This window comes from Ptychodera flava (assembly GCF_041260155.1).
Source record: "Ptychodera flava strain L36383 chromosome 23 unlocalized genomic scaffold, AS_Pfla_20210202 Scaffold_24__1_contigs__length_23054250_pilon, whole genome shotgun sequence".
Classification (NCBI taxonomy): domain Eukaryota; kingdom Metazoa; phylum Hemichordata; class Enteropneusta; family Ptychoderidae; genus Ptychodera; species Ptychodera flava.
This window is the reverse complement of record NW_027248278.1, coordinates 13571184-13588163: the sequence shown is the minus strand read 5'-3', so window position 1 is coordinate 13588163 and position 16980 is coordinate 13571184. Positions and strand designations below refer to the sequence as shown.

General features: G+C 37.9%; 1 protein-coding gene across 1 annotated transcript in view; it reads right to left on the bottom strand.

Moving 5' to 3' along the window:
* LOC139124522 (tetratricopeptide repeat protein 21B-like) overlaps window positions 1-16980 on the bottom strand; it is a 36291-nt gene that overhangs the window by 2018 nt on the left and 17293 nt on the right. Inside the window, exons 19-30 of the mRNA XM_070690662.1 lie at window positions 16332-16470; window positions 15440-15566; window positions 14415-14480; window positions 13910-14123; window positions 13361-13442; window positions 9453-9603; window positions 8279-8440; window positions 7504-7567; window positions 2865-2990; window positions 2000-2113; window positions 1266-1376; window positions 374-494 (exon numbers count right to left, since the gene is read on the bottom strand). Coding sequence (XP_070546763.1) covers window positions 374-494; window positions 1266-1376; window positions 2000-2113; window positions 2865-2990; window positions 7504-7567; window positions 8279-8440; window positions 9453-9603; window positions 13361-13442; window positions 13910-14123; window positions 14415-14480; window positions 15440-15566; window positions 16332-16470 — 1477 coding nt within the window. The remainder of the gene's footprint in view (window positions 1-373; window positions 495-1265; window positions 1377-1999; window positions 2114-2864; window positions 2991-7503; window positions 7568-8278; window positions 8441-9452; window positions 9604-13360; window positions 13443-13909; window positions 14124-14414; window positions 14481-15439; window positions 15567-16331; window positions 16471-16980) is intronic.

Genomic DNA, 16980 nt, shown 5'->3' with positions numbered 1-16980 from the left:
ATGGCATGTTTTTGACTTTAAATGTATTTGCTTCTATGATGTTGGTGAAAACCCTTTTACAGTGGTTTGCGTAGACAGTTGGCAATATGGAAACTAGCCATACTGTCTTATTGAGAAATACCAACATTGTCATGTGTAACCATCGTCTAGCGGTAACATTAGTTGATCACAAAGAAATCAACTCTGGGAAAGTTGAAATACTGCCTAGAACGAAGTCAGATGTAGTCAAAACACCACCAAATCCACACAAACGACACAAGAATGATGCATTCTGCACACTTGGCGGGATATGTGTTGTTTTGACTAGCAGTTAGATCACCCTTTGGTAGTAAACATTACTCTGACGGGTTAATTGTATGAGGAGGGTACCTACCAATGGTAGGGCTGTTCTGGTTTCCATATTTCCAGGCTTTTTCGTAGTTCATGGCGGCGTCCTTGTAAGACTGTTCCTTCTCCATGATAAATCCCATGTACTCGTACGCTTTACAGCATGACTGTCAATAAAAACATCAGGTAAAGTGAGCTGTCTTGTGAATCATATACAAACATTTTCTACACCATTGAAAATTCCCAAGCGAACAGTGACCTGATAGCTGGTGTATTGATATGGTATTTTCAACATTGGTTCAACTACAAGCATTTACATCCTCTATTACCGTATATTATCATTTTGTGACATCAAAATCAAATACATTTGACAAAGCAGGAGGGATCCTGAAGATATCCTTTGAATGATAAATCTGGCACTGCCACTGAGTGCCAAAGTCAATTTTTGTTGCCTTATAAAAAGTAGCAAAGACCTTTTTTTTTTCAGTTCCTGACAATTTTTTTCAGATTTCCCAAAAATTTTGATTGAAAACAGGAGCCAATGAAAAGTTGTGCCCATGTGGTCCAAAATTATCAAAATAATTGCAAAAAAATTCATGAAATTTGGCAAAATGTTGCTCAAAAATTTTGATTGGAAAAAATTACAGCACTTAGAGTGTTAATATGAATACTTGTAGTTTTGTAGGAAAATATACCATCCACAACTGCTCTGTGAAATAAATTGAAACTTTGAGGCACTGGTCTATTGTTACTGATGCTGTAGTGCTTGTACGGTAATCAGTTCAATGCAAGAAATCTGGCCATGATTGGGATCCAGAAACATAAGGACATGTCCACAATGGCCAAAATAAAGCTGCTTGTCATCCTCTCACAGTGTTAATTTGCTTAAAATTTAATAAAAAGAATATTGATACCTGATGTAGGAATGCAAATTTTACCTGGTTATGCTGCAGACATTTTTTCAGTAGTTCAGTGGCCATGTCATATTTGCCAGATTGAATATAGATGTCTGCCAAAAGCAACCAGCTTTTCTCAAACTCTTCAGCATCCTGAGAGAGAAAGAAACAATGACAAAATGTCACAGAGAACACAATATACTTTAAGTGGGCTAATTTATAACAAATTAAGGAACAAGCCACATAATGAGAACACTCTTAAGGTAGAATGCGCCATGAAAGTTAAAGACTAAACCTTTTCTCAAATTTCCTCGATGAAAGTTTTAACCACTCTCTTATATAATCAACTATAAAAATAGGGTGTCACTTTGTAAAGTTTGCATTGAGAGAAATAAATTACCCCAAATTGTACAATATTTTAAATTCAAAATGGCCGCCCTACTCTATAAGAAGATTAATTTTGGATTTTCGAAAAACGAAGATGCTGAAAATTTTTCTCTCTCCAAGAGCTTTTAAATGAACTCCCACAAGTGGTAGATCAGAAAAGAGTTGTAGAAATTTGAGAGTTCAATTATCAGTTCTCAAGGTGTGTAACAGTTTTGATACATGCACGGTCCCTCTATCTCACAGAGGGACCATTGTACATGTTATCAGATAACATGCAATATATCATAGCAACATATATTGTTTTCAAAAAGCTCTTGTTACTGACAAAATGCACATTTTTCATCTATATGATTTTAAATCGTGCAGAATGGCAAGGTGATATGACTTACTAGGGAGTTCCAGTTCATCTTAGCAATCCTTTTCAGTTGGTTCCTGGCTCTTGGTGTCTGCTTTAACATCATATATGCTGTAGCCATTCCTAGCAATGCACCCACATGGTCCCTCTGTAACGGCAATCTCAATAATTAGAACTTAACCAATCTCATATACAAAATATGAATCAGTTTACAAGAGTTATTTCTTAATAGATGCAAATTGAGCATAAGACTTTGACTGGTATTGAACTGAGATGAAAGCAATTGAGGAATTAACCCTTTGAGAGCTGTAAATTTTCCTGTAAAAATGTTCGCACAAAATTTACCAATTTGTGTGAATTTTCTGTGATTTTTTTGACAATTTTTGACCATGTATATCACTTATCATTGTCTTCAGTTTTTTGATCAAAATCTAAGAAAAAATCTGAAAGAAATAATCTGGGACTTTGTTTTATGTAGGCTGCAAAAGTTTACTTTAGCAGTAAGGGTTAAACAGCTTTGTATGTTACTTTGACACTGTTCCAAGCCCATCAGACCAGACTTCCCCACGGGCCAAAATTATCCTCTGTTAGCAGGCAGTCAAGTATAATCCTTAAAGGGTTACGGTTACAGTTATGGTTGACACTGTCTATACTGTTATGCATTTTTATATCAAGTTTTAGCGGAAATCATCATGTTGACTTACTTATCAGCGAGGAAGGTCACTGCAAAGCAGGTTTGTGTGTTTTTTCAGTCTACAAATAGTACGGTAAGTCTGTTGACACTGCTGTATGGTACGTGTCAAGCTATACTGGTGTTAACTAACTTGACATTGCAGCCATAGATGAGATAGACACCAAAGGAGTAACGTAATTTTGCGCATTGTGTAGTTCTCACTAACCTCATTGGTTGCAATTTCCATAAAGGCAGCCAATGCCTTGTCCATGTTTGATTTGGACTTGGTTGCCATCAACGCTGAATTCTCCAGAATCAAGTGTTTGACAGAACCTGGTTGTGGTTTCAACTCCTGCATATACGACATGACATCGCTGTTAAAGTCCTGTACACTGTTAGCTACACACTGAGTATCTTTACCTCAGATGGCCAAGTCTTACGCTGGTAACTCCTCCAATAGCACATTTTACTGATGAAAGCAGCAGGCATGTTATTCTTATGGCTCACAAATGGTATGAACATTATGAAATTGCAACTGGTTGTACAGTTGCAACCTTGAGATGGTTGGAGTTACAAAACAAACTTCGCAATTCAACTGTGGTCCACATTGGCACACTGTTATCATAACAGCATGTTCCTTTTGTCAAGGGTGAAAACAGTGTTCGCTTTAAGAATGCTAAAATGGACATAAAGCTGGGCTGATTTTTTTTCAGCACAGACCGTGCTATTTCTCTATACAGGGGTCAAGAGTGTAGAATGCTGGGCTGGTCTCGTCATGAAAGATTTAATTTATTCGTGATAAGATTTACATCAATAGGAATCCATACAGATCGTCATGGTTAATTTCTTTACTTTTATACATATTGTGACAATAATATACAGGATTTACCTTACATATCTACTTTCAACCTAGCTGCAATAATTGTAGCCCTTGGTTGGTGGGGATTGGGCTTCTGTCGTGCGGCTCGCGCCTTGCCCCAACCAGGGCTACAATTTCTCCCAATACCTGCTCGTGTAAAAGCTGCAGTGCGGATCTACACTGCATGGTCCAGGCACACACGGGGCCGCATTATCAGAGAATCTCCCCTTACCGTGTGCAAATTTCACCATAATCCTGCTCCCAGATAATGTTAGAGCCCTTGTAACTCCTATCGATGGTCAACTTTACTCCTTGCGGCTGAAAAATGACAGTTTAATGACTCAGGCGCGAAGTCAATTCGAACCTGACCGCCGTCGTTGAACTCTGTACCCAGCCGACTTGTACCATTACATTTTAGGGGTGGCCGACAGGTGTGAGGGACTAATGAAAACGGTGGCACTAGCAGTAGCGCGCTAGTGGCAGTAGTTGTTATTTTAACGTTATCTTTTCGAAGGATTGTAAAAGGTCATAGGACCGTTTGCTCCTTTTCAATTACTGCAAGAATACAACTATCGCTGAAAGCAAAGAGAGACCAGTGACCATTGAAGAACTCGCCATCTTTATTTCTGAAGAAGTGAAAGAGATATTCACGCCATGCAAAGTCTGTCGTCTGGTCTTTGTCATTTTATACAGATGCTCTGACAACAAAAGGACACCGCAATATATTATAAGATATCCAATCGATATTTACGGCTACTATACTATACGATATAGATCTCTAAGGCTATAAAATCTTCGATATATATCGGATATTTACCCGCCTAATTAACAAACTCTAGTATCATCTAGTAGCGAAGTTCGAACCAGACTAGCGCTTGGCCAGAGCTGTAAAGTGGTGAAATGTCTGACATATATTCGCGACTCTTTTTAATCTTGAAGCTTATAGTGGTACATTTCCGACTGTTTCAAATGTGCTGAAATAGTTCCGATTCATAAGGGAGGCTCTAAGAGTGATGTCAACAACTATAGGCCTATCTCCCTCCTACCAGTTCTTCTACCTAAAATACTAGAAAAACATGTTTATATTAGTTTTTACAGTTTTATGCATTTAATCTTTTGTCACAACTCACAATCATCAGACAACGTTAACATCACTCTTGTCACATTGCTTTAGTTAAGTTAACTGACCAGGGTCTATACTTTTACAGAATATGGATGAAGATTTACGTGAAGATTTTTTCATCGTTGATCATAACATTTTGCTGAGCGAACTTTCTGTGTACAGGTTTTCTGACTTGTCACTGAAGTGGTTTCGATCATACCTTACAGGAAGAAGTCAATGTTAGTTTTAGGTGTACACGCTCATGTTTTGTCGATTGGTGTGGTGTATCTCAGGAGTCCATTTTGGTCCACTTCTGTTTTTGATCATGTTATGTATGTCATTTTACCCCACACTCATCATGACATGAGTTTAATTAGTCTGGAACATTCTCAACTTTGTGTAAAAATGGGAAGCTTAGATACTACTACTACTGTGACTACTACTACTACTACTACTACTACTACTACTACTACTACTAATAATAATAATAATAATAATAAAGGGACAAGTCTTCGTTGCGGTGCTTCAAATCTTATTAGATTTATTCAAAAACTGTTGAGCTCAATATCAAAGCAGGTATGTAAAACATGCTGATTACAAGGAATTTGTTACAAAGAGAAAGATGTATCCATGAAAAAGCACAGACGTGAAAATGATGTAAAGAAATCCTCATACAACCCGGCCTACTACGTCATAAAGATGTATGTTGACAGACAAAAAATGCCGAAATTTTAAACTGATAAACACTGCATTATTGAAGTAGTCATGAACAAACGGATGGAGGAATTCCATCTGATTAAAATCAAAGGTAGAGTACGGCGACGTCTTCTTATGCGTACGCGGTACTCTCTCGCTGTCGCCTCTCACTACGCGACAGCGAGAGAATACCGCGTACGCATAAGAAGACGTCGCTGTACTCTACATCTGATTTTAATCAGATTGGAGGAAGTCGTTCCTATGTTGACCCTATTTCCATACTGAATTCATCATGCACACTGTAAAGTTCACTATGGTTCGAAGCGAGACTACATAAATGTCCTGTGAGAAAATTAACCTGGAATGTAATCCGCGTTTGTGTAATGAGTTTATTAAGATAAAAAATGTTACGACCGTACAAAAACAGTAAAATACCTACGTGTAGTATACAAATAGCAAAGTATTTGGCAAAGTATAAGTATAGTTAAACTATAAATAAATATCGGCAATTTCACAGACCCGGCGTGCCGTGGCACAAGGCTAGTCATTGTAGTATTATCATCTAGAGTCCGGAAATCGCCGATAAATATTCGGTAAGTATAGGCGATTTCACAGACGCAGCGTGCCGAGGCATAAGGCAAGTCATTCTCGTCCAGTGTCGATCGGCGATTTCACAGTAATCCCGAAATCGTCGATATGTCAAACTTTGATACTAGATGGTAAATATCCGATTAAAAAAATTGTGCAAAGTCACGCCGTCATGGACAAGAATGCCGTTTTGGCACCCCACTTCACACATTGTGACCTTTTTAGTCGAACAGATTTTGCTTGGAACCACTCTTTCCACATTGAACAACAGCGGCATCTTGTTCATGTAGTTGTACCATGAAGGTGGATGGTTGAACTTAGTTGTGAAAGTTGAACTAGTTATGGAGTTTAACTTAGGCACGCTCTGAACAATGTGCATGGGCACTAAGCTCTCGTGTAGGATTTATTGAACTAGTACGTAACTTTAATATTTGAGAAAGTTGGGAAGATACAGCAGAGGATTTATTGAACTAATTAAAATGCGTAGTTGAACTTCGGCAAAAGTATCTCTCTGTATTCACTAAGAGTTACATATTGTCATGAAAATTACCCATCCTTTCACTCCCATTGTGGTGGGGCAGTTATAGAGGTGCTCGTCACCTGTTTGTCTCAACCTTTCACTGGTGAGCTAGTTGTTTGTCATTGTGTCTTCTTTGTCTTTGTATGCCAGTGATGAAGTTTAATAAATAAATAAATAAATAAATAAATAAAATAAGCTAGTCCTACGAGTATGGCAAGAGTGTCCGGCTTTGGCTCCGGAGGCAGTGTAGGGCTCGTAGGGCTACCCGTAAGCATGCTCATTCAGCTCCCTCACACCTGTCGGCCACCCCTAAAATGTAATGGTACAAGTCGGCTGGGTACAGAGTTCAACGACGGCGGTCAGGTTCGAATTGACTTCGCGCCTGAGTCATTAAACTGTCATTTTTCAGCCGCAAGGAGTAAAGTTGACCATCGATAGGAGTTACAAGGGCTCTAACATTATCTGGGAGCAGGATTATGGCGAAATTTGCACACGGTAAGGGGAGATTCTCTGATAATGCGGCCCCGTGTGTGCCTGGACCATGCAGTGTAGATCCGCACTGCAGCTTTTACACGAGCAGGTATTGGGAGAAATTGTAGCCCTGGTTGGGGCAAGGCGCGAGCCGCACGACAGAAGCCCAATCCCCACCAACCAAGGGCTACAATTACCTTGCAGCTACTTTCAACCACCTACGCTATATTTCCAAAAGTATTCAATTTTCCATACAGTGTATCTGCAGTAAAGCTTTCCTCAAAATAAGCTGTAGTAATTCATTAACCTTTCATATAATCTCTACACAGCAACGCTCTTTAACCAAGTGGTAGAAATAACTGCCAGTCATCTATACACATGTGAAATGGGAAATTTTATCCCAGAACGGTTAGAATATTTCTGCATTTTTAAAATTTGTTAAAAGTCATCATAATCAAAGTCTGACATCTACCTGGCGCTATAAATAAAATAACACAACTAGGTCATCAGATTAAATACTGGTAGGGCTGTTAGTGAGCCACACATTATGATCCAATGGCGGGCACTTTTTTCCTTGGTACTTTCACTGCTATGAGTAACCTGCTTTGCTTTCAGTATTTCTAGCTCACCTTTAACAACTTTTCGGCTGTTCTGACAGCCAGGGCCTCAGAATCTTGCTTTTCTGTGGAATTCCTGCAAAATAAAAACGTAGAATTGGACTTTTATTACTAGGAATTGAAGTAATATAAACTAAGCAACTGGTCCAGCACTATGAGGTAAGGGGTTGACTTGTCAGATGTTCTTGTTTGGCCAGTGGTGGCGCTGTTCAAAGTGGCCATTTCATACTTGAATACAATGAATACAAACTTTTGGTACTTGCAACTGGCTTTTGTTCACCTTTATTTGTCAGATCAAAAGGAAACTGCTCGTCATTATGGTTGCAAAGCAACGTTTGATTTGTACGAATACTGTCGGACAACATTCATAGAGGTGTCAGCTTTGAAATCTGACAAAAGAGCAAGACATAGATTACAGTCAATAGATTTTGAGGGGGGGAGGGGGTATTGATATTTGGCAGTAAATAAGTTATCATTAAAATCAATGTCAACAAGGTTTAATTCATTTTTCAGACTATCACAGAAACACAGAGGTGATTAAATCAAAGCAAATTAAATCAAATCAAATCATATAAACAATTTATCACCGTTCAAATTAGGTGGGTACATATTTCTTCACAAATAGTAATGTGTTTGTTGCTGTGATATAGCTTTTTAAAATACGCCATCTACAGTGCAAAGTGTAAATTGATATGAAGAATAACAGTGCAAAAAAAAAATCTGTTGATTATTCTCCTGACCATTTGTTCTGCTTCACAGATTATGAATCCGAAGTGGGTGTACTCACCCAAATTCACTGTCCATATTTTCAAAGGCTTCACCGCCGACAGTTTCGTTGTCTGGATTCAGACAGATTTCAATCATATTTTCCAGTGCCCTCTGTCCCCAGTCGGAGTCCTTGCGTGCCATGTTGAAGTGTTTGAGGGCTGCGTTGGCATCTCCAATGTACCTGTGAATCAATGATCTGAACATGAATCTGAATCTAAATACAAGTTGGTTTCTGGGCACCAACCTCGTGGGTTGCACCCTGAAACCAATTTTTACCCTTTATTTTGCCCTTTCTGTAGACTGGTAGTTTTACGGTATAATACATGTCATGTTTGGCATCAACATACACTTTGTCTGTGTTAGAGTGATGGTGTTGTAGTTTATGAGATTTTTATGAAAACACCACAAAGCATGCCACATCAAGCTATGCACAGCGCCAATGTCAGACTGTCCTTATTATCAGACATCTTACATTTTTATTGAGGGCTACTGGGCTGAATTTGGTAATTTTTGTGCAATATCAACAATATTTCATCTGATTTATAGTAAAGATGGAATGCTACCTTGGACATGTTTCTAAATAGCCAGTAAACTACATGTACAGAGTATGAGACATATCCTGGCAATCATGATCCAATGAGTCCCTTGAAACTGTTCAACAGTGAGTGTGCAGAGGCAGTAGCAGAATGCACAGCGCATGGTGTCGAGGGATACTTTGAAACCATAAATGTTATGGAAAGGGAGTTCTGTATGATGCACACAAACTTCTATTATTTTCAATGGTGGATGTATAATAATAGTATATTCCTGATCATCTTCCTTGTCATATTCCACCTATTAAATCCTTTCTTTTGCTTTCTTGGACCACACTGTCATGTTTGTGTTTTAGCATGTTTGCACCAATGTTCAGCTGCTATGTCACAGGCACAAGTCATGTTTACTGGAAGTTTCTGGCAACTGAAGTACAACTCAGGTAATGCCAATTACTGTAACAGAAAGCTGGTCTGATATTTATCTGACAAGCAGACAGTATGAAGTCTTATTGACTTTGGTAAGTCACCATGCCTACAATACAAAATTTTATTGACTTTGGTGAGTCACAATGTAGACTGAGGTAAAATATGAAATATTATTACCTTTGTAACACACCATGCATAGGTACAATATAAAATGTTATTGACTTGGAAACTCACCATACATACAGTCCTTTACAATAGTTGAATCCTGGGTCAGTTGGTGCCCTGGCAGAGGAATTCTCTGCCTGATCAAGGAATTGAGCAACATCTTCTAGCTTGCCAGCTCTTCGCATCAAATCAACCAGTCTTGACAAAGCATCATAATGATCTATCACAAGTCAATATAGTGCAATGTCAGGTGAATGTTACATTGTACTGATGGATAATATCAGATTAGTTTAGTTTGAAGGATATTGCCCTATAATTTTTGATGTCTCAAGATATTGACTGTACTTACAAGATTTATAATGACTTCTGCATGAGACATTATGTTCAATAAAGTCCCATGTCAGATGAAAGAGAACAAATTTGTAATGTTCCCAAGATCAGATAATTCAACATGGGGCCCGGGGGCACCGACGTCCTTTGTGCCTCCTTACTGTTTATTATTTGCCATAAATGTGAAATTTGGCAAAAAGTCAAATTGTTTGGACATAATATGAAAGTGAATCAAGAATAAGAGATGGAACTCAATAGGATCAACAATATCTAAAACAGGAAACGGTGAACTTATATGATACAGAAGGGGAGAAAATTTAGCCACAAACTATTGTAATATAATGGACAATGGCTAATCTAAACCAAATTACTTAAACTGGATTGTTGGCATTGATTACACATGTATTTATTGTCCATCAAATAGAAAATAAATTTGGGCCATTGACTAAAAAACATTTGCTTGTTACACTCACCACACTTGTACTTAGTATTTGGAGTGTACACCTATCTACAATACCACAATGATAAAAAGTTTGGACTCTGAAGGTCAACAGTGCATCTTTAATGTATGAGACTAAATAAGCTTACCCCTCAAGTATGTATAGGCCAAAACAATATTTAATTTTGAATTATGTAGTGCAGGGAAGGACATAGAATATGGTGAAAAGCAAACTAAATATAAAAACTGAATATACAGTTATGGAAATGATGTTTTACAGTCATGAGTATCTAGTGTGTGCCGAGAGACAAATATTAAAATTGGACAGTATCATCCTGACCAGAGTTTGTCTGACTGGTTTTCCTTCTGATTTTCTGACACTGTGATAGGTACAAAATATTATGTTATTCACCATAGTTATGCAACATAGCTTGCATTTTGTTCACAGTAGATCTGAGTTTTACATGTAAGATAACTTCTCATAAACTGTAAATTCTGGCTTGTGGCAGCTCAAACGTCGCAATACTACATTTTTTGATATGATATGGAGTGACTTGCACACATATGCAATATGCAGTGACAGTCGATATATTCATAGTAAGAGTCTACTACATTCAAGCATAGTGATGTTGACAACTACATGCATGCCAGTGCACGATTTCAAAGTAGCCAGGAGGAAATTCTAATGGTCTTTTAGTGGAAATATAGGTATTAAACGACAGTGAAACAAACAACATTAGTTATCGTGACCTTGCTAAAGTGCAATCTCGGATCATGTATGATCTGATGATCATGCCAAATTACCATGTCGGATTATGCCGTGATTCTGAAGTGCGCGTAAATCGGTCAACATAAGCACACAGACTCTCGCCAGTCGCTTGTACTGCTTGGTCTCGCGTAGCTTTCGGTATTTATACAAGCTCGTGCCTTATACAAGGTCGTGCACTCGACCTTGCGCCTTCGGCGCTCGATCGGCTACGTTGGATTACTACCGCAAGTGACTCCGGATCCGGTCAAAAGAAGGCACGAGGACTGTCGACCCGACAGTCTAAAGCACACACTGTCTTCAACAATGATGTCAAAATCAATGCACAACGGTCGAAATTACCCAAAATAAGCAACAGAAAACTTAAAGTTATCGCTGTGTCGAAAGGACAGTTCATCAACATAAAACGACGCTAGTTTGTTATGACATGGAGGTAGAAGGACAGAGCGAATTCCCTCGCTCTCACCCAGCTATTACTAACGGGCCGCCGGTGGGATTGCCTCGCTAAAGCAATGGATTCGCCGGTAACGAAGGAGCGTTTCGTGCCAAAAAATAGTACATGAGAGCAACAAAAATACAATCACTGTGAACTTCATATTTACAAAACATCATCAAATAAACGCTAAAAGCTTCAAAACGTCAAAATTCGCAAAAGACCGAGAAACAAGACGGCGTCGCCCGTCGGTTTGATTTTTCAAAGTCCTTGCCAGGAGCGAGGGTCCTTGCAAAACAACGCTAACTTGTTATATGCGCATGCGCATATTAAGGGGAGACCCATTTGATTTCGGGGGGGGGTATGCAGGAAGTGGGTATGGGAACTTTTTTTGTCAGAGAGACAGCATTTTTTAATTTCAACTGTCACACCTGCATAAACTTTTTTTATCAAATGGAGTAGCAGTGCAATTTTTCAAATTTAAGCCAGTGTTTCACATATCACAGGATGGTTTTATATATTCATTTTACATTCCAACGAATGAAAACAAATGGAAAGTCTAGTATATATACAACTTTAAATTATAGAACTTTTTTGGCAAATCAACAGTGATCAGTACTATACCTGCTTTTCTTTATAACAGTCAATTCCTTTTAAGTTCTCAGGGGAGATGTTATCTTTTGTGGTCAGAGAAACAAGGCTCACACATTGTATTTCATTATATTTGTTGTTCCTCAATTTTTCTTTGACAACTTGTAATCTTTCTAATATATTTATGTTGAGAGAATAATATATTGGTTTTTACACTAGTTCATTGACTCATGTCTTGTGTTTTAAATTTCACAATGTACAGAAGTCAAATAGTCCCATCTAGATATTGCCTGTACCATTGAGATATTGCAACAGAAATCCTGAAATATGATTTCTTGGGTCAGAAAAGGGAAGGAAAACACAAGTGCACTGAGGTGTAAAGTAGTGAATGCTTATATCATAAGTGCTGGAAAAAAAACACATGAGAATTGCTTTTGGTAAAAACATTTGCGCTGCCTATGGCAGCATGCTAGCAAAGAACACATGAGAATGAAGTTTCCAAAATTTTGCTCATTTCAACTGCATTGTGACAATTCCTTTTTATTTCTGTCTGTTATGAGAATTTTTTTTTCTCAAGCCATTACAGGCTTATTTTTTTCTTTATTTCACCTGGTGACAATTTTTTTTCTCAAAATCCTCCATACCTCCCCCCCGAGAAATCAAGTGGTTCTCCCCTAAGTGAGTCCCTGACCTATGCGGGCCAGTGGATTACTTCCTCTGATATGCCTGCCGGTACCATCATTCTTCAGTCGATCAAAGGCACCTTTCGTACCAAAAAATACACGACAGCCGTAAAAGTGCATCACTGTCAACTTCATAACTATAGAACATGTTAAAATACACAGTGAAACGTTCACAAAGTAAAAACTGTTCCCAGACCGAGAAACAAGATGGCGTCCGATTCGATTCTTCAACTCAGATTTTGTCATAGAGTTGTGCGCATGCGCAGACGGTAGCTTTAACGAAAGCGAGTCAAAATCAAGTAAATATAAAATAAAAATGGATAAAAATATTGTTTAAAAATAATACAAGGCATGTATCACCAAATTTTGAACATTTCTGACGGCATTTCAACTATACGAACACCCATGCCAAATATCACAATAATCAAATCAGTGGTTTTGAGGAAAAATTGAAAATAGTGGTTTTCACAAAAAAGCTAAAAAAGTGACTTTAAAATGATTCAATCAAAAAAAGAAAAAAGACCGTTTGAGATACATGCCAAAGTGACCACTAGACCAAATTTCAGAAAAAGTTACTGAAGCGTTTCTGAGATACCTGCGTCCACAGCATACGGCCCACTGTATGCAACAACAGAGGCCGCGTCATCACATTAGTACTTTGGGCCAAAGGCCCAAAGGACTAATATACTATGCACTGTGTACTATAAGAGGTCAATATTTAATTTATTGACTTACCTGGTGACCTCTCCAACAGCTGTTGGAAGTGAAATATTGCCTGGTCATAGTCACCTTTCCGGAACATCAAATCTGCCAACATCTGCGTTAGAAGAGAAAAGACAAGCGTTTGTAACAGCTGTTCTTGGGTAAAAACTATACGATATGAACATAAAGGTACAGACATGACACAAATCAACCGGTCCCCTCTTTTCTCTAAAAACCTTAAGCTTTGAATTCTGTTGGAATCTGGGCTCTTTTTGTATGTTTTAAACATCAAATAATTCAATACAATGTATGACAATTATGACTGCAGTATGTTCATATCTATATAGGAATCTTATAGAATAATTATCGGACTAGAAACTATACCACAGGACTGCAACAGGATTTCTACAGGTCAATAGGATGCATATTGGACTGAGCTCAAAATTACCCATGATAACCTGCAAACGTCCATTAGATTCCTATGGCTGTGTCCTGTAGCATAGGAGTTCTTGGCTGCGGTATATTGTGATAAGTCTACGATTTCATTTTCACAAAGGATTTTATTTTCCAATATTGACTTACCACAGTAGCTGCATCATTCTCTTTCTCTGACTGCAACAATTGCATCAGTTGATGTTGACAAGAATCGAGATCATCTTGCTGCAGATACAATCTGGCCAGTTCCAGCATGGCTTTGCCGTCTGTATCGCTGTACACCAAGGCTTCTTTGTACAGTTTGATGGCTCTCTCGTAGTCCCTCTGCTCAGTTGAATGTTTGGCCATTTCCACACATATGCTGCATACAAAGGAAGGCAATAAAGAATCATATCGCCCAGTGCAGTTATTGAATATTGCTGAGGGCGATATTTGCAGATATTGGCAGGGCAGATATTTTGCAAGTAACATATTTGGAGGATCTGCAATACTTTAGCCACAGATGTGTATTTGGTTGTTGAAATTTTACTATGACAAGTTCTGTGATGTCAAAATTACACGTTTTGGGAACTGTTCTCTTTTTGCACACCAACATAATGAAAACAAAAATACCTTTCACTGAGGTGAAGGTCAGATAAACCTATATGCTTACCTAGTGGCCAGTGCTTTCTGAGCTGGTACCGCATCAGGTTGTTCCATCTGAACTCTTTTCAAAACCCTGTCAACAAACCAACAAATGTTTAAATGATGCAAACTGACCAACACACACTTTCCAATTACCCTCATACACATATTTGCCAGTATCAATGAGCATCAACAGAAAGGAAATACAAAACATGACATAGAGGGCGCTTTTCTTGACAACACAGTTGGCTGATTTTTTTTTTGTGAGCGAAAAGTCTAGACACATGAAAAATAAGTGTTTTATGCATCACCATGACTCTGGGGGCACATTCATGAAGAAATGGTATGTAAACCATTGTAATATGGCATGCAATCTTCAGAAATCCTGCGCTGTAACTTCTACAGTTCAACAAGCAAAACCAAAATATTAACATCGACTGGAACAACGGTCATTTTATAAACAATAAAAACTTTTACTGTTTATCACATATGTTATTACACTACAAGTGTGACATACTAGAATATTAATCCTAGTATATACACCGGGGGTATATTTCGAAATGCAGTCAAATAAGTGCCTAAATTTAATTTTTTTTGTTTGCAAATTAAATCAAAATTTGATACTCTGTGACAGTATGTAGCGAAATGGTGTACAGATGTCCAAAGTATGACACTTTATGTATCGGGGCAGCTGCCTGGAACATTTATCACCTGAACAATACCAGCTGATGGTTGGGGTTATAGGTAGGGTATGATAAGTGTCCGGTGGGCAACTGTCCATCAGGCTCAGTGTCCTAGAATAACATAAGTGAACCTTTAACCTACTCAGGGTACAGTGTATGTTACCAACTGGATATTAACCACATGGATATTTTCAATCCATCATTGAGGCTGGGGTTACAGATAAGATTGGGGTTAAGTGTCCTATAGGTCACTGTTCAGGGGGTGACCGTCCTAGACCAGAAATCACAGAGTTACCTACTTATAGGTTGGACATCCCTTGCATTGTTCAGGGGGTGACTGTCCTGGACCAGAAATCACAGAGATACCTACCTGGCCTGTACATCCCTTGCATTGTTCAGAGACAGCATACAATCATTGAGTTTACCACATTTATGATATACCTTAGATAGTAACACCAGACATCTCGTCTCTTCCATCATAGATGCCAAGTCTTTGGCTGCAGAAACAATAAAATTGATGAATGTCAATTTTACATTCACTGTACCTGTCCTCAAAATTCAATACTACACAATGACTATAATTTTCTTTGCATTCAAATAACTATGGATGTATTTCTGTAGATCCTTGTACGGTACACTCAATGGCACAGACATTTTCACTTTCCCTACGATGATAAAAGAGTAATTTACACAAATTTATATTTTAATTTGTTTTTTAATTGAATGTACATGTAATACATGTATTATATACATTCTATCTGTCTGTTCAGATTGAGTTTAAGTTAGAAAGTTCAGAAACAAAGGGTATATTACAGGAAGTATGTTTGTTTTATCAAACAACATGCTTGTATGATTACTGTAGAAACTTATTCCTGACAATAACAAATTCATGTATTTCTACTGCGTACAGAACCATACAACTTTTGTATACCTTTGTACATTCAACCCATGTCAAAAATATACATTGAAATGAATTGTTGTCAAATTAGTACATTTACGCTGTTTCTGTTTCCAAATGTCATCTCTAACAAGTGTTAGAGTGCTATAATATGTCCAACCAAACTTTCTGCGCATCAGTTTTCCAATTTTTTATGAATTTTTCGGAAATTTTTTAATAATTTTGGACCAAATGGACATCACTTTCCATTGGCTACAGGTTTAGATCAAAATTTTGGGGAAAATCTGAAAAAAGTGTGTGTCTGTTACATTTTATAAATGCGACAAAAATTTATTTTGGCTGTCATAGAGTTTAATGTACTTACCTTGCTCTCTGTCCAAGACTGCTTTCAGAGTTCTCTCTGCTTTGTCATACTGTCTGAGTTTAAGTAACAACTCAGCTAGATCATAGCGTAGGAAATTCTGACTGCCAGTCTTCAAAGCTGCTTCATAGTAATTTATGGCCTGTCAATGAATACAGCAATCATTTATTGTACTGTCAATGATGCACTGGTGTGACCAATAATGTAGTGTTGACAATGCATTGTCAGTAATGTTGTGTCAATGACCAGAGACAATATCAATGGTGTTATGATGAAGTTACACCAGTGTAAATGATGTACTGGTGTGGTCAATAGTGTAGTGTTGACAATGCATTGTCAGTAAAGTGGTGGCAATGAACAGCGACAGTATCGATGGTGTTGTGATGAAGTTTCATCAGTGTAAATATTGTACTAGTATGAAAGTAAGGTCAATAACGTACGGTATGTTCAATAATATAGTGGTATCATCAGTAATGTACTGGTAATGTCAATGATACATTGTATATACAAATGCAGTATCAATGAACAGAGGAAGTACCGATGTTGTTCACTTGAAGTTTCCCTAAGCTAGTGTACCGTAAATAATGTTATTTTGATTTTGTTGAGTGTACAAAGTCATGTACTTTGTGTAAACAATGTGCCAGTACTGCAA